Here is a 23,759-nt window from a genome sequence, read left to right on the forward strand (position 1 = left end):
TGCACTGGTGATGCAGAAGACTCTGCAAAGACCCCATAGCCTTAGGACTGTATGTGCAAGCATGGAACCCAAGGCAACAACACCGCAAACCTAGAATGCGCGGTTCAGGGCCACGCATCCTCCAGAAACAGTACCACAATGCAACCTCCTTCAGCACAAGCAACCTGGCTGCAAGCACAGCATGTACACGTGCTGCATGGGCCTCCGACATTGCAAATGCAGCCAGTAGCAGCCACCACTCCCTATAACTGCAAATTGCAGTGATTGCTGCAAGGCCCAGTCTCCTAAATGAAGTTCATCTTGAGGATGAAAGTACTTTGTAGGCTTCCCATGTAGCCTGGACCAGCACAGTCTGAAGCAGCGAAACACAACAAACTGATCAGGGAAAGGGCAGCAGACACCAGGCTGTGTGGCTGGCGAGCCTCCAGTTCTCATCACCAACCAGAAGCAGCACCGCGTCTTGCATGAACACATAAAGCTGCCTTATACCGAAGCAGATCAATGGCCTATCAAGGTCATATCGTTTACTCTGACTGGCAGTGGCTCTCCAGGGTCTCAGGCTGAGTTCTTTCACATCCTCCCTATTACCTGAAACTTTAAACTGGAGCTGCTGTGGATTGAAGCTGGGCTTTCTGCGTGCCAAGCAGCAGCTTTACCATTGAGCCACGGCCTCTCCCCACCACCACCCTCAAAGCTGCACAGACATTCATTTGAATCTCCCAATGTTATTTCCCTTGGCACAGATTTCCATCATGAGTTACATGTTATCTATCACAGGACTTGTAACATGGACAGCTAACAATTCTAACAAGAGGCCTGCATGACCCGTGAGCCACCAAGCCAAAAGGCAGGTTGCAAGTTGTCTGTGGAGATCCACTGGGGGGCTTAATAAACCTTATTTTTCAGCCTGCCAAGGAATGCAAAGAAAGGAGGGCTGTCAAGCACTTGGTGGGCAACAACACGTGGCTGAGGAGGCCGCATTGTGTGTGGTGACTTACGGCTGTGCAAACATCTACCATACACAATGCTTGCTTCGATGTACAGAGAGGCATATTTGGTGCATAATGCAGACCTCCAATGGCCACAACATAATGCATGCTTGTGTGTGTGTAAGAAGGAGAGGTGTGCACAACTCCTACACAACACAGTTGGAAATGTGCTCCAAACTCTTTTGAGTACATTTGCCCCAGCAGATGAACTAATGGAAGCAATACGTAATATGCACATACATAATATGCACAGGCGTGCAACGATACCATACACCTTCCTGGATAGTTAAAGCCAGGGCTTTTTTTCTGAGAAAAGAGGTGGTAGAACTCAGTGGGTTGCTAGCACAGGGGGCAACTCTTGGCGGGAGGTGGTGCCCCTGGAACCACATGTGCGCGCACAAAGTGCACACATGCTCCCACGGCCAATGATGTCACTTTGGGTCAGCTGGAACAAGGGGGGAGTTTTAAAAAGTTTAAATCACCCTCTACGAAAATGGTCACATGGCTGGTGGCCCCGCCCCCTGATCTCCAGACAGAGGGGAGTTTAGTAAACTGGCGATCAGGGGGCGGGGCCACCAGCCATGTGACCATTTTGAAGAGGTTCCAGAACTCCATTCCACCGTGTTCCAGCTGAAAAAAAGCCCTGGTTGAAGCTAGCAATAGAAGGGGAACTTGCTGGCACATAGCACATTCATGCTACTGGGATAAGCAATAGATATCATCCCATACAGAGCAAACCATGCTCACAAGTGAAAATTCATGCCCAAGTGCGTTCTTATCTATGCCCTCTAAAGTATGCACACATCATGTACGAATCCAGTTTCCACCTAATACAGAAAGGGACTCAACACTCCAAAGATCTCCAAAATGCAAGCAAGCGCGCACCCAAACCCAGTTTCCTCTTTCATATAAACAAAGAACCCCCACAGGCCAACGGGGACAGAAGAAAGACCATTTTTGTTGCGTTCAAACACCAATGTTTTACACCCCCATGAAAAAAGATACACAAAGCATTTTCCAGATGCACGCAGCAATGACTCAGAACCAACTTGGAAGTTCTGGAGACCTGCACAGAACCAACCAGCAAGGAAGAAATGGTAATAGGGAGGCAGCCTTCCATTTGCTCCACATCTCAGGTCCATTGGAACGGGGCTTATCAGAAATCTTCGTGCAGTATGTAGCGGGGCAACTGTCAGCACTCTCTCGAAAGGAAGTCAATGGCCTTGCTCAAATGTTTAAAAAATCCATCAACTTGCATTTTCAGGCACACAAGCCCCACATTCTAAGTGAATCACTCCTAACTGAAGGGCCTGCCTTCTTTTTTTGAGGAAGACATTTACACAAATTCTCTACAGAAAGGATTTGGAAGCATCTCTTTTTTGGTTCCTAATCTCAAGGGCCCAATCCAGGACAACACTCAACCAGCCTTATATACACTGCAGGGTCGAAAACTGCAGCTCACTGTAAAGGGATTTAGAATCCTCAATCTTCCAATTAAAAAAAATAAAGTGGATGCCTTAATCTATTAGGAACAATCCAACATATGCAGAGACTGGCTTGTTTGTTCAAGGGATAACATGCACGTAACGTAAACATGCCCATGTACAGAAACATACATATCATGCTCAAATGTTTGTATTTATCAGTAAAGTCAGTAACTTGCATGTACGCAACAGTCATGAATAGGAGGGCATGCGTTCAGGTTCTCCAATATATCTTTATGTGTATGCATACATCCCAACATGCAATTACCCATATCATCACACAGGTTCAAAAGTACATGTGAAATTCACATTTAATGTGTGCTGTAAATATATACAGAATATTACACAGTATGTACATATGCATACACAGAGATGCATACCTTACAAACACCTATCGCATCAAAGATAAACACATACATAGCAGCATACAACAACTATACACAAGGCCTAACAGAGATAAACTATGTTTGCATATACACAAATATATAAACAGGAAGGCTTCCCTGCCATGCACTCTGCACAGACATATTATACAAATGTTGTACCATGTGTGTGTGTATCCAACACAAGGAAGCATCTTTTAATGCATGCACAGGATTTAGTATACCATGCTACACAGGCTTGGTGCTGGGATTCTGAGGTTCTCCCACAAAGGATTAAACAATCTATAAGGCTTTCAAGTCCTGATCAACACACAAGTACATATATTAATACGTCCACACAATTCACACATGTGCCACAGAAAGGCAGGTGAGCATACATGTATACTCAGGGCTTTCTTTTTCAGGAACTCCTTTGCCTCTGTGATCTCAGCAGAGCAATACAATTCAGCAGCATTAACCAATGCTGAGGCTGCATGCAGCGGATGGCGCCCAATGCATGCCCAAGCACAGACACACACCCCCAGATGCACACATATACTCAAGCCTTCACAGACGTATTCGAGCGCACTTCGCAGCATACACCCATGTCGCTTTGCACACTGAAGGTGCTCTCGTGCATAACGATGCCAACCCAAAACCGTTGGAGGAAGGAACACACACTGTCTGCGCTGTGCATACATCCGGAGGCGCAAATCCTACGCTGGTCTCTAAGCGGCCCCATACGCAAACATACAGCACACCCTGCCCTGTATGCAGAGATACACATAAACACACACAGACCGCATGGACACGCACACACACAGAGAAGCCCTCACTGACGCACACAGCGACCACACGCGCAAGCCTCTCAAAACAAGCCACACACCTCTCCCCGAGAGGCATGCTAATCCCCCCCCCCCCCCGGCCCTGCGCGCGCACATACCCAAGCCTCCCCATCACTGCCCGGCCAGCGCCTCCAGCCCATCACCCGAACACGCGCGCACGGCCCGGCTCTCGTCCCCCGTGGCTCCTCGCCCCCCCCCCCCCCGCCATCCATCCATCCATCAATCCGGCGGGCGCGCGCAGGGCTGAATGGCCGGATGCATGGAAGGGGGGCGTCGTGCGTGGAGGGCGCGAGCTGGGAGCCGGCAGCCGCGCTGGCTGGCTGGCTGAATGGCTGCATGAATGGCGGACGCGCGGGCGGTGAATGGGCTGCGGAGGGCGGGCGCGAGGCGAAGGGATGAATGGGGCGCCGGGCGAGGGGGGTCCGCTGAGGCATGAATGGGGCTGGGGCTGGGGGCCGGCTCGCTGGGGCTGGGAGGCCGCCGCCGCCCGGGCTGCTCCTCGTCTTCCTCCTCTTCCGACCGTACCTGTAGATGTACCAGACGCTCCGTCGCCGGGGCCCCAAGGCCGGCCAGCTGGACGAGAGGGCCGGCTGCTGTTGCTGCTGGCTCCCGCCGCCGTCGTAGCGGGCCATGGCGCCGCCGATCCCGGGCTCCCAGCCGCCGCTGCCGCCGCCGCGGGGCCCAGCCACATTCTAGGGGCGCGCGGTGGGATGGGGAGGCGGGCGAGGGGCGCAGCAGCAGCGGCACTAGCGGCGGCGGCGGCGGCGGCGGGAAGGCTGCACCATACTCACATCATGGCACCGCGGGAGAGGAGGAGGAGGAGGGCGACGACGGCGAAGGAGAGAGGCGAAGGAGAGCGGGGGACACGGGCAGGGCCGGCCGGCCTGGTTCCTTGGCGCCAGGAGCCCGAGTCCAACGCCGTCGCCGGAGCGAGCGGGAGAGCGCACGCCGACCAGCCGGCACGCTTGCTTAACCCCTTGCGCGCACAGGCGATGCCGCGGCACTGCAGGAAGCGGGCAGGCCGGCTGGCCCCAAGCGCCTCCAAGGGGAGGCGAGCCGAGCCGGCGGAGGGAGGCCTCTGAGCATGTGCAGAGACCCTGGTCCTGTGCACGGGGTGGGCGCGATCCGAACGCCCGCCCGCCCGCACACAGGTCAGGCTGTGACTGCTGAGCTGAGGTCGGGTCCCCTGTGCCCGTTGGCTTAGGCTGAAGGTACGGATTGCACTGTGTGCATGTGCGCGTGTGTATAGACACACATACTCATATATATGTGGGGGGGGCGGTATACGGAAAGTGCAATACACATTTATACTGGCAAAGGTTTTGTTTCAGTTTCATTCCCTGGCCAGCACCTGATGACCCCAGAACATACCTTGTAGAAACAGCAATCACCACATCAGAGATGGATGCATCCCTGGCTCTATATAAAAGTGTAGCATTGTGGAGTTAAACAAAGGAACCAACTTCTAAATGCCCCATTTCTGAGGAAGGGGCCTCCCATTCTGCTACCTGAGACCATTTGTCTAAAGACCTACCTGTAAATTGCAGGGGGTGGGTGGGAACTAGGTGCGAGACTGGGTGAGGGTTTGCTCTATGAACAGTCATCGGGAGAGGGAACTTCTTCTGGAATCTAGAGAATGAAAATGTGGAGACCTACTTTGTCCCTAGTTCCCAAACCAGTTCCAGCTCCTCAGTGCTAGAGGAGCCAGGGACACCTGCAGAAATAATTTTTGAGGGGAGGGGGCAACTTAATATCTGTCAATTGTAACTGCAGATAACCTGATGCAGATCAGTAAATTTAGGGTTCTGGGGGCAAGCACCTCCTGTGGACATCCATGCAAAGAAGGAACCTTGTATTTTTAAATAGCTACAGAGTGAGGGAAGGCCACGCCAAAGACTCCACTGACACTTCGGTTTTCTTCAAGTAAGACTCTGGCAGCTTGTCAGAAGTCTGGGAGCATCAGAGCCCATCACATCCTAGAACGTGTCACACACTTCCATGTGTTTAAATCTACCCTTTGTTCTGAGTAAATCATGTTCTCCCATTGTCATCCATGGGATTTACTCCCAAATTGACCACATCGGATTGCAGCCCTATGTCCATAACCCTAGGCATGTTGACTTGGAAGTCAGTACCACTTGGCTAAATGAGATTTATTTGTAAAGGAAGTGGTATATAGAATTTGCAGCCATGGGCTACAGTTCTATGCTGACTGATTTAGGAATAAGCCCCAGTGAATTTAATGGGACCTGTAAATCAGCCTCCTAGAACTGGTTACATTTCACTTGCCAAACCACAATACGGTCCTCCTCCTGTTACTATTCTAGCTGCAAAGCTGCTCTTCCTATCACATACAATGTGATTCTTTCACAGACGCTGCATATTCATACACAAAAGTAAGCAGATTCCCTACTGCTTGCTTTTCTTCTAGATGACCAGAAACTTCTTCTTTTTTAAAGAATGACACAGCTATGTGTGGGTATTAACTTGCATAGACTTAAGTTAATCTTTACATGTGATCTGACGGAGGCTTTGACTCTCAAAAGCTTATACCCTGAAAATCTTGTTGGTCTTTAAGATGCCACTGGACTCAAATCCTGCTGTTCTATTGCAGACCCACAGGGCTACCCCTCTGAAACTATTTACATGTGTTGACACTGTTTGCTTTCTGAATCTTAGAGGTCAGAAGATAAAACAAGGAAAACAATATCTTTGCATACAAACATGCATTTATAGAAAATCCACAAGAGTCTTTTAACAGGCAGAAAGGGCAAATACATGTACTTAGGGGTTTTTTTCTGGGAAAAGAGGTGGCGGAACTCTCAAGAGGGAAATGAGGAGGAAACGCATGGGTTTCTTTGAAATAATATTATTTTCAAGAGGTGCTGGAACTCTGTTCCACCGCATTCCCCCTGAAAAAAAGCCCTGCATGTTCTTAAAACAAGCTAGGGTTTAATACAAGTGTTACTAGCCAGTAGCACTCTGATCCTAAATGACATTTGGTTGGAAACACATTTTGGGAGAAACTTGCTCAACAGCAGGCTGAAGACATAAATGAGATATTGCTCGATCCATTTTGACTGGGATTTCTAGGGAACTTTAAAGTGTACATTTCTGTAAAGGTAGATGTTGGTCTGGGGAAAATCGTCTCTTGGTCTATTTTATTAAACTGTAACTTGCAGATATATTACATTAGTCCAGTGGCACCTTTAAGACTAATGACATTTATATAAGAGCTTTTGTGAGTCACTGCTCACTTTTGCAGATATGCATGGAAATAAAACAGAATCTTTCTTATAAGTTGCTCAATAAGAAGTAGTTTGGTTTAGATATCTAATATACATAGATATCAGATGTACGTATCTGAAGACCTGAGTACTGATTCATGAAAGTTCATATTGAAATAAATGTTACTAGTCCTTATGGTACCACTAGACCTTCATTTTATTTGCTACAACAGACTAACATGGCTATCTCTTTGCAATCAAGGTATAATACCTGCCTGTTGATAGGCATATCCCGTACATCCACACGATTTATATGGAACAGGCATTCCAGCACAAGGCCAGTAAAGTGTGCACACACAACCCACATTATTAATGGTAACATTTTCCTAATACTATTATGGACAAATGACATATTAATCGACAATACGAGTCATGAATCTCATACGTATGTAAAACAAAAAGCAGATTTGGGAAGCCATTTTGAGCCAAGAGGCTGTGGGGAGGGGAGAGACAGACAGACGGGTGTTTAACCCTTTTGACTCTGTTTTTTCTGCTCTTATCAAAATGTGTTCCTTCTTGTAGGGCTCAAGATGCATGTTTGCCCTTGTCAACTTAGAGCCTGCCTCTAAGCAGCCACTAGAGGTGATTCACTTGCAGTCAGCAAGAATCTCCTCCAAGGCAGACCGCTCTCTCTCGCTGGCATTGCATGGAAGCCAACAACAACAGTTGCGGTACGAAACTAATTTGCCCCCATACTGGATAAATGGGACAAAACACAAAATGTGCACAAGTCCTCATTCTTTCTCCCGTATGTGGTTTGCACAGCCCTCAAGGCCTTTGTACAGAAGCGCACAAGCTCTCTGAAAGACTATAATAACCCATGGTTTTTTTCCTTTTCACACGCACGCAAGAGCTTTCCTCTACAGCTCTCCTCAGTTCTTGCATTCACCATACAACGTCTTTTCTTTGAGCTTCAGGGTCAGAGATTTTTCTCCCCATCACCTGTCCCCACGTTAGCCCATGTTACTGCTCTCACTGTTACCGCTCTTCAAATACATTCCCATTACAGAAGCAGTTGAAGACATAATGGAAGAGAAACGGATCCCTTCAATAACTTCCCATCCGTGAGGCACTCACATCCCCCCCATAATCTCCCCTCCCACACACACACACACACACCTCCCTCTCAGTTTTCCTAGAACCCACCTGACTCACCCAGCCACATCTGGCCCCATGGTGCTGTCCGACTGCCTCATGAGGCAGCTGGTGCCCGGATTCGTCCCATCTTTACCAGCTGCTGGGGGGGGCAAAGGTCAATGCCCCAAGGAGTTCTGGGCCAATCCAGCCCCTTGCTGTCCAGGAATCGTGCCAACCTCGTGGTGCAAAGTAGGAGCAATGTACTTGCTTAAGGGGGTGCACAGATCCCACGGCACCTCCGCCAAGAGCGCTGGGTCAAGCCGTCCCAGTTTCCAGATTCAAAAGGCCCCCCCAAACCAGCCAGCTCCTAGAGGCAATCCTTGCTTGCTAAGCTCAAGGACGTTTGCTGAAAGCATGGAATGCAGCACAGTGCGCTTCGGAGCATCGCAGGCACAGAAGCCTGTAATAAGTGGGTCTGTGGGGAGGGAGAGCCAAATGAAAGGATCCAGGGCAGCGGGGGAGGGGTAGCCCAGGTTGAGCTATGGAGGACAGCAGGCTGGCTTCAGGGTCATTGGCAAGAACCCAAGGGAGACAACAGGGTAGGGAAGGAACCCCAGGAGGAGGAGTAATCCGAGTTATTCGCGACACCTAGGTCATGAAAGAGGGCAGTATTTGGCAGTGGTGGGATCGAGGGCCAGAATTCTACAGGAAAGGGGGACATAGATTAGAATTTAGGGGAATTAGGTACAGGAGAACAGGACGGGCAATTGGCAGTGGGTCTCAACTGATGGGCACAGCACTGAGCAGAAAGCAAGTGGCGGAGTTCAGGACTGGTGGGGGGAGGGTAACTGCAGCAAATCTAAAAGTTTAATGACTCTTGTCTCCTGTCTTTTCTGGAACCCCTTCTTCAGACAAATGGGGATGGGAGTTGAGTCAGAGGGCACGAGAAAGCAAAGAAGTCAGTCTCAAACAGACATGACCCAGTGCCAAAGTCACTGGGGTATTTCATGGAGACTAGATCTCTCAAGGGCTATTACAGACAAACTACCCATTATGCACAAACTATAACCTGATGGTGGACGTATTTGTTTTATAATCCATTTCAAGAAGGTGCAATTCGTACCAGAAAAACAGGAGTGGGTGATTTACCTTTTCTCCACTCACTGTGCCCTCATTTCACATCACAGTGGCATTACCCCATCATGGTGTAAAGGGTGTATTTGCTTTTGTCACTTAAACCAGATTTAATGCACAGTAGCTACTTTCAATAAAAGGAGCCTGAATCAGACTTTAGTCTTCTAGAGTAGTCTGCTGCTACTTGTCCACTCTTAGAACAGCAACTGACTTAAGGAGTACAAACAGGCACAAATACAAGATCTGAGAAGATGAAGTTAGAGAGCTGAAAGACTATGAGAAAAGCATTGCTGCCCAAGGTGTGCATTCCCCCATCCCATTATCATCTTTGCTAAACAGGTTCTGCAGGTTGTTGTAGCATATCAAAAACCTGCAAAACCTAGTGAGAGAAAAGAAAATTGATGTCTATAGCAGGGACAACTATGCCTGTATTATCATACTCTATTCAACTCTTAGTATCTGTTTCCGTGTTAGGCAACCCTTAATCCATGGCTGAAGGAGGCTCTATTAACCATTGGGAATGAGGGGGGGGGATGGTGCTGTGGCTGCTGACCTGCACCACCAGGTAACAGAATGGAGAGCCAAGCTGCCCATCAGACTGGAGTTCCATGATGGTAATTTGACCCTGAAAAGCATGGTGGGGAGTAGCCTGCCCCACTGCTGCTGTCTCAGGCATTAAGCCTGAGAGTGGGGGCAAAGACAGGAATTTATATTGTACTTGTTTTTTTCCACAACCAGTCCCAGTGAAGATGAGAAGGGCATTTTGATTGTGAGTTAACAGGGTCAGAGAAATCCACAGTCTCCAAGGGAATGACAAAGGGCTTGGCTAGAGCACAGTCTAAGGTATCAGAAGGAGGGCTGCTTTTCCATGGGCATTGCAAAGAGAGAAAGAATGTGAAGAAGTACACCTGTGGTTCCTGGGAAGGGGGTGATTCCAATGTATTTGAGCAAATGGGTGGGGAACCATGGCTCTGGGGCCTTTGAGAGGGAGCCGATTAAGGTGAAGGATGTTGGATCGAGGATTGCCTGGGGCAGCCACCTCCAGAGAATTGTGTGAAGATGAAGATTCAAGATTCTCGGGATGCTCTAAGATGAGTAGGGAGCTCAATGGGACAGGAGTTACCGAGAGAAGCACAGGCTCAAGCAATGGCCGGCAGCGGTTAAACATGGACCAGGGAGGGCTGGGCTCTGGTCCTCTCTCACTGAATGCCTTGGGCAAGTGACAGGCTCAGCTCCCCATCTGTCTCTTGCAGGCTTCTTGCAAGGCTAATGAAGGTAACGATAATAAAGCACTTTGTACATTGTAAGTGCTGGGTAAATGATTCATATCACCAGATCTGGAAACAGAGGGTGCTACCATAATTAGTCTAATAAGAGAGCTGAAAAATTGGCCTCTTCCACATGTACGAAACAGAAGCGAAGACATATTTGCCAGTCCCTGAGCAGCAGACATCTGTGCCCTTAGAACAGAAGGGCATTTCCCCGTGCACTAGGAACTTCCTAGCAGGGAAAGAAAGGCTGGCCTTCCGGTACACAGTGACTGCTGTACAGTCCAGAGCTCGATGGAGCTGCAGCTTGCCAGATTTTGAAAAAGTCACATGCAGAGCCCGACAAGTCACTTTATGTTCTTGCCTCAGACTTTGCAAGCACAGGGGAGTTTGAGCCAAACTAGACATGCTCCACAGACAGATCTTCTGGAGGATTTAAAGAGAAATAGCAGTTGAACAGGGCCCCGATGCAGACTGGAACCATGGTGGATGGGAAAGAGGGCGCTTAACCCTTGCCATCTGCAGTTTTGCTGACTGGAACCATTTCCTGTAACCGCTGGGCTATTGTTAAAAGGAAAAAACCCCAGATATTTGCTCTGCCTGTCTTTCCTCCCCATTCAGGGTCCTAATGGCACAGGGAGAGGAACTTAGTAATGATATGCAAAACCCTGTGTTGGGGCTGGGAAATGACTGACCCACCTTTTTGAAGTAGGATATTGCATGGATGCTTTTAAAAAAATGCTTATCTCAGTGTCTCATCTTGCTGGCCCAAAGAGGCGGTATTGAGTACCTCCAGGTGAAGGGTTGGATCCAATCAGCTTTTCCATTGAGGAAAGAGAGAGCAAGGGGTCCTCCTTGATCACCCCCCCACAAAAAGGCTATGCCGGAAATCATGGGACCTGCATGGACAAAAGTCATGGGAAACAGGGGCTGCGATGAGGTAGGTAATAGGGCAAGATTGCGTGAAAAACTTGACTGGATCCAACTTGAAATCTCACCCTGTGTACTTGGTAGGCGACCTGAGGATAAATGAGATGTGTTAAATCCAGATCTGCCAGAATCATTTAGAGTTGTGGAGGGTAGGCACTGATTTAGAAGGATGCTGGTGAAGGGTACAAAATTGTCCCTGTACCAGTAGCTTTCTACCTTTCTTCTCAGGCACTTTGCTCTCAGGCATCAGTCTGACACCAGAAATGAGCCTGGCCGAGAGCAAAGGGCTTAAGAAGAAGGGCTGCAGGAAAGGGAGGGTTTGCGCTTCTCCTGAATTGCGCTTCCTGCTTCTTTCATCAACCCCCCCCCCCATACTGTGTATGTAATCAGCTTTAAACACACAAAGTTTTCTCTGTTACCTTAGCCAAGCCCCTAGACAAGCCAGTAGTTTCCAGCCTCAATTCCCTCCTCCAGCTCATCTGGCACCACAGGGAAAATAAGATTGACTTATTTTATGGGCTTGCTGTAAGAGATTACTGACAATCATCTCAATGAAGGACTTAGAACGCTCTGAAACATGATATAAATGGGGATTGCTATTGCCAGTAATGCTTTCAGTATTTATCCTGCCTTTCTTCCTAGGCCTGCCAGGCAGTCTCCCTGTGATCAGATCCATACCAGCTGAACTTCAGAAAGAGGACTGGATCATGGGTCTTCAGACCACACCTTGGGACCTGGAAGCATTTGGGGTTGTGGTAAAAAAAACTCGACAACCCTTCAGATCATAGCCTAGGACCTTTTGAAATTTGGACTAGAGGTGTAATACTACTAATAATTGAGAGGCAGTAGGATGTAGTGGTTAGAGTGCTAGGCTCTGGGAGACCCAGGTTTGAATCCTCACTTTGCCATGGAAGCTCACTGGGTGACCTTGGACCAGTCACATTCTCTCAGCCTAACCTACCTCACAGGGTTGTTGTGAGGATAAAATGGATGAGAGGAGAATGAGGCAAGCTGCTTTGGGTCCCCATTGGGGAGAAGGGCAGGGTATACATGAACTAAATAAATAAAATTATCCAGCCTTATGCTGGAGGAAATTCCTCCACTCTATGGATTCTTTCTCCACCTTGAGTATCTCTTCCTTTAAAAAAAGAGCCAGCCACTTGTTGAAGTTTCCTTAGGCTGGAGAAAGGTTGCTCAGTGGAGTGGCCGGATACACAGCCACGAGAGCAGCAACATGGCCTCATTTTTTAAAAAAACCTAATTTTTATTTAGAACAGGAAAATGTATGGCTCTTCGGATTATTAAAGACTGGGTTTAGGGTTGCCAGGTCCTCTGGAACCCAAACCACAGAATGGGGGGGGGGTAGGAAGGGGCATCATTCCTGGCACAATAAGGAAGTGCTCGGGAGCATGCAGGAGCGCACTGCAGGGCTCCTGGGCTCATTCCCCATGCCTCCCCTCCCACCCCCGCCGGCCAGGTGAGAGGTGGCAGGGGGTAGAGCGGAGGCTGGGAGCAAGGGAGTCCCCACCCCCACCAGGGGAATGGGATCCCTAACATGACTAGATCCAACTAGCTTTTCTGCTGGTGAGAAAGGGAGGAGGGGTTCCTCTTTGATCACCCCAAAGGCCTATGCTGGAGACAATGTGACACACACGGACAAAAGCCATGTGGGACAGGAGCTGTAGTATAGAGAAGAACTGGATACTGTTGAGTGAAAAATCCAGCTGCACTGAACCCATTTCTACCACATATATATGACCTCTTGGCATTTTCTTAGCAAATATTAATTAAAAAATCTCATATTTATGTCTCACCTTTTCCCCAAGGTGCTCAGAGTGGCATTATCTCATCCATCCCCATTCCCTGTGAACATTAGTAGTTCAGAGTCCAGTAACCAGCGGTGAGAACCCTCCTTACCTCATGATTACCCCTGCTGCCGTGCGTTATCTGCAAGGACGTCCTGAACTCGCATGAGGTTACATCCTCTCCCAAGAGTTTGGCCACCATTCATTGCCATGGCAACAAGAACCCAGAAATGGTGGCCGAACTCTTCTACGAAGAAATCTCTCAAGTGTTTAGAGCTTGCATACATGAGGCCTGAAGCAGCAAGGAGCTAAGAAGGATCAGTTCATTTGACTCTTGGTGGCGGAGTGGGGGGGCGACTTCAGTCGAGTGGCAGGTGGGGATCTGGCTGGCTGGCAAAGGGCATGGTGGAAAGTTGCCACACACACCCAAATCTGCTGCCTGAGGCAAATTCTTCAGGCTACTTTATTACAGAGCCAGCCATGCAAATGAGCTGTACTGTGAAGACTACCAGTCAAGATGTTCCTCACAAGCTCTGCTTTCTGTACTCCACTTTCCGAGGGGAAGTGAGTGGTGAGCAGAGACAGGCCTTTTACAGTGGTGTTATTTTGCATGTGGAATGCTCTCTTCCCCTTGAGGTTCACCTACTGTCTTTTAGGCACAGGACCAAAGAGTTTCTTTTTAATAAAATGGTTAATCTTTTAACATCATTTTAATAGTCTGCTTCCAGCCTGAGAATTGTTTTATGAGCCTTGAACAGATAAATGTTTGGGGCTTTTTTAATGCCCTGGCTGGATATTCAATGCTAGGTTTTAAATTGTTAACAAAACTGATGGTTTCATATTTTCTGGGATGGTGACATATACATTTTCTAAATAAATAAATAACCACTAGTGAAGAATCAGATTAAGATTTATGACTCGGTATTTGTGATATAAACCCTACGTTTGAAAGGACAAGATAAAGCATCACGTCTAATTTGGTTCTGTACAATAGTACCCCACCTCCCCTCACAGAAATCAGAGCACTGAGTGCCGTAAGCAGGCTGCATCACGCTACTGTCGTCTTTTTGGACAATCATTTCAGATATCTCAAGAAAGCAAGCCAAGCCACAAATCACACAAGAACGTGAGAAATGACCTAAAGCTAATTCCTTCTCAGTCCCCCAAATGATTAGATCCTGAGCTTGAATCAAACCCTCATTAATTAAGCCTCTCTTAGAGGAAATTTTCTAGGGGTGCAAGAGAATGCTTCCAGCTTTCTGTATCAAACTGTGGCTGCCCTCTATGCAACAGGAGAAAGACTGAAAAATAATCTTAGATAGGGAAGAGAAGGAAGAAAAATGCAATAAACCACAGCTCTAATAAATCACAACTGAAGCACTGGAACAACAGTAACAAATGCATATGAAAATTTAGTTTGTTTTGAACCTGGCATATTCTTTTTTCACATCACCCATGTCAAAATTTTATGCCTCAAACAAGTAAAATAAACCACTAGCTAATCACTAGTACGGTATTTACTCCAATACCAGACTAAGATTTTTCCCGTTAAGCTATCCCCCCCCCAAAAAGAGAGAATAGTGTTTTTTTTCACATACAAGTCCGTTATGTCCAGTAAAAATGTTTTTAATGTATAACTTTTTTTTAGGTGGGGTCATTCAAGGTTGCCTTACAATGGTTTTGCTCGGTTAGGAAGTAAACACAGTGGGTGGAATCTAGCTAGTTTTTCCACTGGTGAAAAAGGTAGGAGGGATCCCTTCTGACCATGCAAGAAGGCTATGGCAGGCATCAATGGACTGGCATGGACAAAAACCATGTGAGATGGAGGTTATTGTAAGGTGGAGAACTGGGAGAAATTAAGTTGAAAAAGCTGGCTGCATTCCACTCATTGATTTGGTCTGTGCCTGACCCAAGGAGGCTATTCTTGACTTTCCCTACTTCTAATAGTTCAAAAACTCAGTATTAAGTTCTAGCAATAGAACACAACATCTTTAGGAATGAGCCCTGAAGAACAACATCCTGGCACTCCGGAGTGCTAAATACATACCATATATCACCAGGAGAAATGGGGATCTTTTATGCTTGTCATGCAGCAAAACTATTGCACACATACACGCCTTCGCACAGCCATATTTCCACACAACTGTTCTTTACATGCCACCGCACATATTGCCTAACTCCGACTGTTTACTCACCTGGGGGCATCAAAGCTGTCGTAGGAGCCCACTGTGTAGTGTCGGAAGAGCCGTTTGGCTTTGTCACTGCGGCTCTCTGCAAGGTAAAGTACAGGGGAGATGGAGATCAGAATAGGATCACCTTTTAGAAGCATTTCCTTTGGACTTTGGGCCCTCCTGTCTTTTCTGCTGCTTCCTCCAGCAGCCACTGAGTGGCAGCACTGACTTGCTGGAGCTGCTGGCATGCTGATGGGATTTGCCCATGCCAGAAGAGAAAGAATGGCTGGGAAGATGAAGGAGTAAAATCAAAGCAGCAGGAAAGGGACAATAAAAGAGGGGCCTGGTTGTAAAAGGAATTCTGAAGCAATAGAAAGACAGCTTCCTGCAAGCAGAATACACAATTCAGCCACTGAATGAAATATGCCCAGTTTAATCAGTCTTGATCTCCTGCATGAGTTTGGTTATAAATTATTTTCAGAGAAAGGATCGCGATAGCAGTAGCATGCAGCATGAGGAATTCTTTGGTAGGTTAATGGAGAAAAGTGCATGCAGCTGGTAGACGGCCTTGCATTCCCTGTTTTCTAAACAATCTCAGATTTTTGAAAAGAAACTCGTGTGGGAGGGGGCAAAGCTTAACCCCCTTTATTGAGCATATGGTTTGCCAAACTCACAAGGTTGATTTTGGTTCTACCTCCATTTTCTGTCCTCCTCCCTCCATGTGTTTGTAATGTGCAAGTGAGGAAATGGAACCTTCGATGAGGCCTTCATGACTTATTCATCAATGCTTTGCATATATGCAAATGTAATTATTGTCAATTAACTAACAATGTTGAAAAACAACAACAACAACAAAAAAAGAAAATTGCTAGTTCTGCATGGGAGCAGGAATGAAAGGGGCCTGCTAGGAAATTGAAATTGGTAAGGGACGGAGAAGAGAGCAAGTATCTAGAATACCTACCTTGTTTCCCTTCCTGCGACTTATTGGCCACTTCCTCTACGCAGTCGGAGGGGAACCAGCCCACACGGTTCTTGACTTGTCCCTCCCAGAAGCCGCCTTCCCCAACGCTCAGCACTGCAAAGGAGAAGGGAACAATTAGGGGCATGAACATGTTAGGGGGTGAAAATGGCCACCATTTTAAGGGTCATCACTTAATCAGAGATGGTTGGTGTGGGAGCAAATGTTCAAATCCTCAGTAACAATGAAGTTTGCTGATTGACCATGGGCCACTTGCTAGCTGTAGATTTCCTCAGACAGGTTTGCTTCAACCACACAAAACCATGGTGTATATACTATCTATAGTTAATGTAAGTCTCTCCACGCAGACCCCTCTGCTAATTGTGGTTAGTTTGTATATGTCAAAACAAGGATCTGGAACCTGGGGTGGGAAGGAGGTTTGTTAAATGCTATTAGTCTCAACTATGGTTTCATAAGATGTATTAATGCAGGCATTCTAGCTTTACCCTGGTTTGCCTCCCAGCATCACCTTAGCAGGAGTGCTGGGAGTCTAAGTGGGAGGTGGGGAGGGGGGTTAAGAAAATCAAGCTTTTGTTGAGACATACCAAGAGTTGAAGAATCATCTCTGAACTAAAGTAAACCATGGTTTTATGTCATGTCTAAAATTAGCGTCTTTCTACACGAGACACCTCGGTGTGTGTTCGTCAAGTGTAGGGAGATGCAATGTTAGCTGGGAAGCGTAGTTTAAAAAGACAGAGCCAGCAGAGCTCCCTCCTCAGAGGGTTTGTTAATTTCATCTTCACCTCTCCAAAGGCTTTGTCAATTTCACCTCTCCAGTCTCCAGTGTGTGGGATTGCAAACAGAGGGTGGCAAGGAATGAAAATGGGCTGGAGCTGCCTTCCAGAGCTGGCCTTGGACCTGGAGAGGTTATAATGGGCTGAAGTTTCCCTTCTGGCATTTCACAGCCCTGTCACACAGATCCAGTATGTAGCAAAGCCTTTGCCCTGCCGCCAGCTCTGTCATTTTAAACTACCCTTCCCAGTTAACATTGTATCTCCCAACACATGTTCTTCACATGTCAGATGTCTTGTGTAGAGAGACTCTTAATAAGAAGTACTTAGCATTTATATAGTGTATTGTCGAAGGCTTTCACGGCCGGAGAACGATGGTTGTTGGGGGTTTTCCGGGCTGTATTGCCGTGGTCTTGGCAATACCACGGCAATACAGCCCGGAAAACCCCCAACAACCATCATTTATATAGTGCTTTACATACATACGGTTGAATCCAGCCAGCTTTTGCACTCATGTGGAAAAGCTGCCACACATGGCTTTATCCATGCTGGGTCCCATGATGCCCAGCATTCCCTTTTGGGGTGGTAATGGTCAGAAGGGATACCTTATTTCTTTTTTATCAGAATAAAAATGGGTAGGATCTATCCCATTACTTTGTTGTAAAAACAACCCTGTGAGTTCTGTATTACAACCCCCAAAATCATAGCTGTGGAGCTGAGACTGACTGAGTTGCCCCAAAGCTCATGAGCTCATGGCAGAGATGAGATAATATGCAACAAGGTCTTTCTGATTTGTAGCTAAGTCACTTAGCTACTATTAGGGTTGGCAGCTCTGGGTTGGGAAATTTCTGGAGATTTGGGGGTGAAGCCTGGGAAGGGTGGAAATTGGGGAGGCAAGTAGGGTTCCTAGATGCCTGCTAGTTTGCCCCATTGACCGCTGATCACCAGTGCAACCTGGGCAAGTGCATGGTGGGCATGCTCCTGGCAGAGTGTGACACTGTCACTTCCTGAAGTAATGTCATCATGCTTCATGCAGGAGCATTCCCGCACTTCATGGGGGCCAAGTCTAAAAGAATCAGCCACCCACAAAGCATGGCAGCATTCCTGTGCAAAGCACAAGGATGTCACTTCCAGAAGAGCTGGGAGCGCCCCCTGTGCATGTGCGCAAAGATCGTCATCCTGGTGAATACCAGATCCTCCCCTTCTGACGGGGAGTGTATGGGAACCTGGAAACCCTAGAGGGGAAGGACCTCAGCAGTGTGTAATGCCACGCAGCCCAGCCTCCAAGGCAATTATTTTCTCTAGGGAACTGGTCTCTGTACTCTGGAGATGAGTGGTAATTCTGGGAGATCTCCAGGACCCACCTGGAGGTTGACAACCCCAGCTACTATGCTACCCTCCCTGCATTGCCTCGACAGCGTAGCAAACTGCATTTAAGAATGCTAGGCTGGTGTTTAAAGGCGACGCACGTGGAATCACACCTTGAGGGTCTTCAGATCCCTGAGATCTTCATGCAGATCCTGCTATCCTCACTTAAGTGGATGAGTGAAGAGATTTTAGCTGTCTTGGCCCCTTCACTGTAGAACAGGCTTTCCTGCTTTTCCCACACCATCTTTTAAAAGCATGTGAAGATTTTCTGGCCTTATCTACAGGGAAGAGGCTGTGGCTTAGGTTTTTCATGGGGGAAGTCCCAGATCCTCTCCTTGGAATTGCCAGTTTAAAAAAAGAAAACATAGGTAGCAGGTGATGGGAAGGAACCTGCTCTGCCTGAAATAATACTGAGCTAGCTGGGCCGATGGTAGAAGGCAGGTGTCTGTGCTATGTTTTGAGATAATCTAGCAAACCCCTCGGTCTTTCTTTTTCTTCCTTTAAAAGAAAAGTCAACAGAACCCAATGAGCAGTGGGAGGGCAGGGACAGCGATCCAGTAAGCATATAACACCCCCCAACGTCCTCAGAATGGTGAGAAGAGATCTAAATACACATTCTAGAGAAGAGACTGGGGTCCTCCAGTGGCCTGGGTGAGCATTTAGATGGTCTCTGAGATAACAGCCAAAATAACAGAGGATGTTCCTGAAGGCCTTTTCCAGAACAAACAAAAATGCACACCAAATTTAAAGTAATTTCCTTCTGCAATCCAGTGCAATTATTCATATCAGGTGATCGGAAGAATTAGCCCTGGAGCAATGGTGCCACAACTGACACATTTTTGTAAAGTGTATACCTTTTCCATTGATACAAAAGCACCCATGTAGTGCTTTTAAAACTAGCATCTTCAAATTCAAATCAAATCCCTATAATGAGAAAAGTAGGGTGTTTTTGTTTGTTTTTTGGTAAATGCCAGTCATTTGTACTGAGAAAATGTCTCAGCTCTAAGTTTCTGGTTTCTTGAGATCTCGATATAGTTTTGGAGATTACTAAATGATTAATTATTTGCAACTCTTCGGAAAGGTCACACTGGCATAACTGCACAGAACAACAATTAGCAGGGAAAGCTCCTTTAATATTTAATCAATCAGCAGGAACCTTTGAAGAATAGTTACTTCTGTTTATGACTAGCAGGGCAATCCTATGCAGAGTCATTCTAGTCTAAAACACATGGATTGCAATGGATGTAAACTGGAGCAACTCTGAATAGGATTGCACTGTAAATCTCCATCAAAGAGGCTTGCTGACTGGCCTCCCATTAAACAATGCAATTTTGAACACTTGGAACACTGAACGGCATCCTGTGTAATAATTTATCTATTTCATACCATGTGATAGGTGACACCCTCGAGTCTTCCAAGACTGTGCCTTCTTTTTTCAAAAGTGGCATTTAAGCTATGCCTGGGCTTATTTTTACAATGCATCCATTTACACACGATTGTAATATTATTTATAGTAGCCTTTTAACATCTGCTATGAATGGCTGAATATGATTTAAAATAACACAGGCTTATCTGTTAGAAGTGGGCAATAAGGTCCGGAGCTACATTCCAGGAAAGGAGGCCAAGGTTGGGGCAGACCAGACTTAAAATCAACAGGGCAGGCCCACCATTTGGCCAGCCTGTCATTATCTTGTTAAAATATTCCTGGCCTTCACCAAGGCTTTCCAGCCTCCAGGTGGAACCTGGAGATCTCCTGGTATGACAGCTGGTCTTCATACTAAAGAGATCAGTTTCCCTAGAGAAAATGGTAAAATGCTGCTTTGGAGGCTAGGATATATAGCATTATACTCTGCTGTGGACCTACCCCTCCCCAAATTCCTCCCTCCCCAGGCTACACCCCAAAATCTCCAGGAATTTCCCAATCTGGATTGGCAACTATACCTTCACCCCTTCATACCCAGTCTTGTTCACAGTACTAATTTTGGTGCAGAGTGCAAAATTCCGTTAATCTTTATTTTCAAAACAAATGGTCTAAAGTTATCTTGGAGGGAAATCTGAAAACTATATCCCAAATTCTGATTGGCCCAGAAGGGAAGACCCACAACTAGAGGGAAAGCCAATGGGGCGCACATGGAGTGCAGCTCTGCATGAAGTCTCCAGCAACTCCTTTGGACAAGCCTCAGAAAGCTTTTTGACAAAGAAGGGCAACCTAGGGAAGGGGACATTTAAGCACTAGAACTAAGATTAGCCAGCAACTACATCATCTCTTCTTTTTATTAGTATGCTTTAATTTTACCTGCTTGTAGATTGTTCCCTAATATCTGTGCTTTCTGGTATACACATGTATTCAAAAGCTTTAAAAACTTGACTTCTACTTTGGGAAGACACCTCTTAGATTAGGGATCCCAGGTCTCCTGGTGGGGGTGGGGGGTCTCTTGCTCCCAGTCTCCCCCACCCACCCACCCATCTGACCAGTGGGGAGGAAAGGGGAGTACAGCCTCCTGGGCACGCCAGAGTGACGTGATGATGTCACTCTCGGGAGTGATGTCATCGTGCCACCCCAAGAATACTCCTGGTCTTCATAGCGGGCCAATTTGGGTACCAAATTACCCGAATCAGGCCTGTTTCGGGCCCAAATTGGCTCACTGCGAAGCACACACATGCTTCCAGGCCTGCACAATGATGTAACTTCTTGGAGCAGCAAAAAAAGGTGACTCCAGGTTCCCCCCTCCCACCGGGAGGGTAAGAAATCCTGGCAACCTTATCTTGGATTGAAACTCACAATAATGGGACAGAATTCAGTATCAGAATCCAGGGGTCAATATGTCTTTGGAGACTGGGCTATTGTAGTCATTCACCATCCGCATTTTGCTGTCTAGACAGGAAAATCTAGAAAGTCAGTGATTACACCTCTGCAATATCCAGTGACATGTAGACCCCCAAATTCTCTGGCAGAAGGGTATTGTTTTTACCCTTTTCAGCACAACTGCATGGGAGTGCAGAAGGAACTTGCTAATTTGGAAGGGCTCTCCCACATGGAGGCTGTAAGGTATGAGAATACGGTTATCCTTAAAGAACAAACAAGCCAGAACCACAGTCCATAGTGCAACCAAGCCCTACACTACAGCATCATAGCCACACAGCAAGACATAACCATCAGTCATGGCAGGGTACCTTTTCATCACCATATCGCCATCTCTAGCTGAATGGAACAGATTAATCTTAATTGCTCTGACAACATTCTTATCTGTCCACCCCACTCTGGATATAAACTCACATGCATAAACCAACTACGTACAGATTACAATATGCACACAAAACATTCCAGGTAAAGCCAAAGTCTGTACAGCAAACACACAAACGCACACACATGTACAAGCCAAACATAGCAATTGCCCTGATCCTCAATTTCAACTACATCAGCTAAGTCCAGGATTCTCAAAGTATGAGGTAGGTGGTAGCCTCCCTATAGAGAAAGATTCATTCCTGACACCCTTCCCGTACAACTCATGTAGTTCTTGAGTGAGTGAATTTGCTCCAAATTCTTGTATCTCATTCAGTTTAACTTGAAAGGGTAGCCCTTTTCAGACATTATGTCCATGTGTACCTGGAAATGGAAAACAGGCATTGATCCTCCCAGCATGCTTGAACAGGAGTGAAGCACATATTTTGTATGTGCCTACAGATTTGGTATGTGCAAACTGACCACTGGAATTTCCAAGATTCTGGTTCATGCATACCAAAGCTGTAAGTGCTTGCAGAATATGCATACTGCTCAGACAACATGGAGACTGTGTAGATTGCTTTCCTGATAAGGTTTCTAGGTTCCCAGTACTCATGGACAAGGGCTGTGTTTCTCGTTTGTGTTGCCAGAAGAGGTATGTGGAAACATTCCATACATTGGCAGGATCTTAGCTGTCATAATGGAGTTTTTTCTCTCCATCCCTGTCAACTTGCTGTGTTTCTTCCATTTCCTTCAAACCCAGGTTGTCCTCTGCCTGGTACCAAATGGGACACTGTTTTTTGTATAGGGAGAATGCTACAACAAAGTTTGAGAACCCCTAGACTAAGTCCACCGGTCTTCCACAAAGGACCCAGGCATCCTGGGCTCAGGGAGGATCCCTGGCCAATCCAAGGGTGTGCGCAGAGATCAACGTACCCTTGATCTTCTCGCCCTTGCTGATGGAGAGCTCACCCTCGGCCTGGGCCTGGTATGGTTTCACAGCCATGAACGTGCGGCCAGGCACAGCCGAATAAAGTTTCCGCTTCACCCCCCGGCTACTCAGTGTGCTGCCTCCACCTGACTCCTTCTGGTAGCCACTGGAGCTGCCAAAATAAAGAGAGACAAGCAAGTATGATTTATGACAGCCAAGCAGCAACAACATCATCATCATCATCATCAACTTGAGATAGGTTGCCTTTCTTAAAGAGGCTCAAGGTGGATTACAAAATAGCAAAACAATTTGATCAGATGGCAAAGACCGCCAATAAACAATGCAGTAAAATTTGTATTAAAAAACTGGAAAACAGTGCTAACAAAAACCCGTCTAAGGCAACACAAATCATCTTAGGCATGAAATACCATAAGGAAGAAAGGAGGTTACAAAGGTAGAAGACACTGCAGTAAAAGAGACAAGATACATACAATAAACATATGGTCAGCTTTCCTAGTGTGTAATTGAACCTCACAAAGCAGCCATAGGTACAAGGTAAATATAGATGGGGTCTGCAGTGTAGACGGGAGTGTTTTCACCCCCCATTTTCTCAATTTTTCCTCCTATCTCCCCATTCCCTCAACTGAATCCCTTTCTTGGATGATGTATGGAAAAAACACAAGTACAGTGAGGAGTTCCTGCCTTTCCCCCCTCTTGGGCTAAAAGCAAGCTAAGTAGGCCCATTATGATTTAGGAAGCATTAAAGCTATTCCCCTTTGCTAGCAGCTGCATCCTCAATCCAGATCAGCACCCCATGTGGCCAGTTTTTTGACGCTTAATTTCAGATCTGGGGATCTGATCATGGCTTTCCAATATCAGGTGTAATTTGGCCCTGAGCCAACTCTGTCTCTTCTTTCTCTGTTTTAACCCAATAGAGCCCACTTATCTCAGAAGGAACCTAGAAAACTTGGCTTCCTGCAAACAATACCAAGGGAACTCCTGAGTGCGGATCTAAAATATTTAAGGAATAAACAGGAAGGATTCATTACTGCACATGTTGAAACATTTTCTAAGGCGCGGACAACTAGCAAAGGGCTACCTGTGCATTCTGGGAACATTTGTGCCTGCAGAATGTA

The 23,759-nt window shown here is 46.8% G+C and overlaps 1 protein-coding gene across 1 annotated transcript in view; it reads right to left on the reverse strand.

Annotated features, from left to right (window-relative positions):
• Positions 1–23,759, reverse strand: part of SHANK1 (SH3 and multiple ankyrin repeat domains 1) — a 64,859-nt gene that overhangs the window by 21,659 nt on the left and 19,441 nt on the right. Inside the window, exons 11-13 of the mRNA XM_054993319.1 lie at positions 22,629–22,795; positions 16,314–16,427; positions 15,377–15,452 (exon numbers count right to left, since the gene is read on the reverse strand). Coding sequence (XP_054849294.1) covers positions 15,377–15,452; positions 16,314–16,427; positions 22,629–22,795 — 357 coding nt within the window. The remainder of the gene's footprint in view (positions 1–15,376; positions 15,453–16,313; positions 16,428–22,628; positions 22,796–23,759) is intronic.

The sequence above is a fragment of the Eublepharis macularius genome, chromosome 12 (assembly GCF_028583425.1).
Source record: "Eublepharis macularius isolate TG4126 chromosome 12, MPM_Emac_v1.0, whole genome shotgun sequence".
Classification (NCBI taxonomy): domain Eukaryota; kingdom Metazoa; phylum Chordata; class Lepidosauria; order Squamata; family Eublepharidae; genus Eublepharis; species Eublepharis macularius.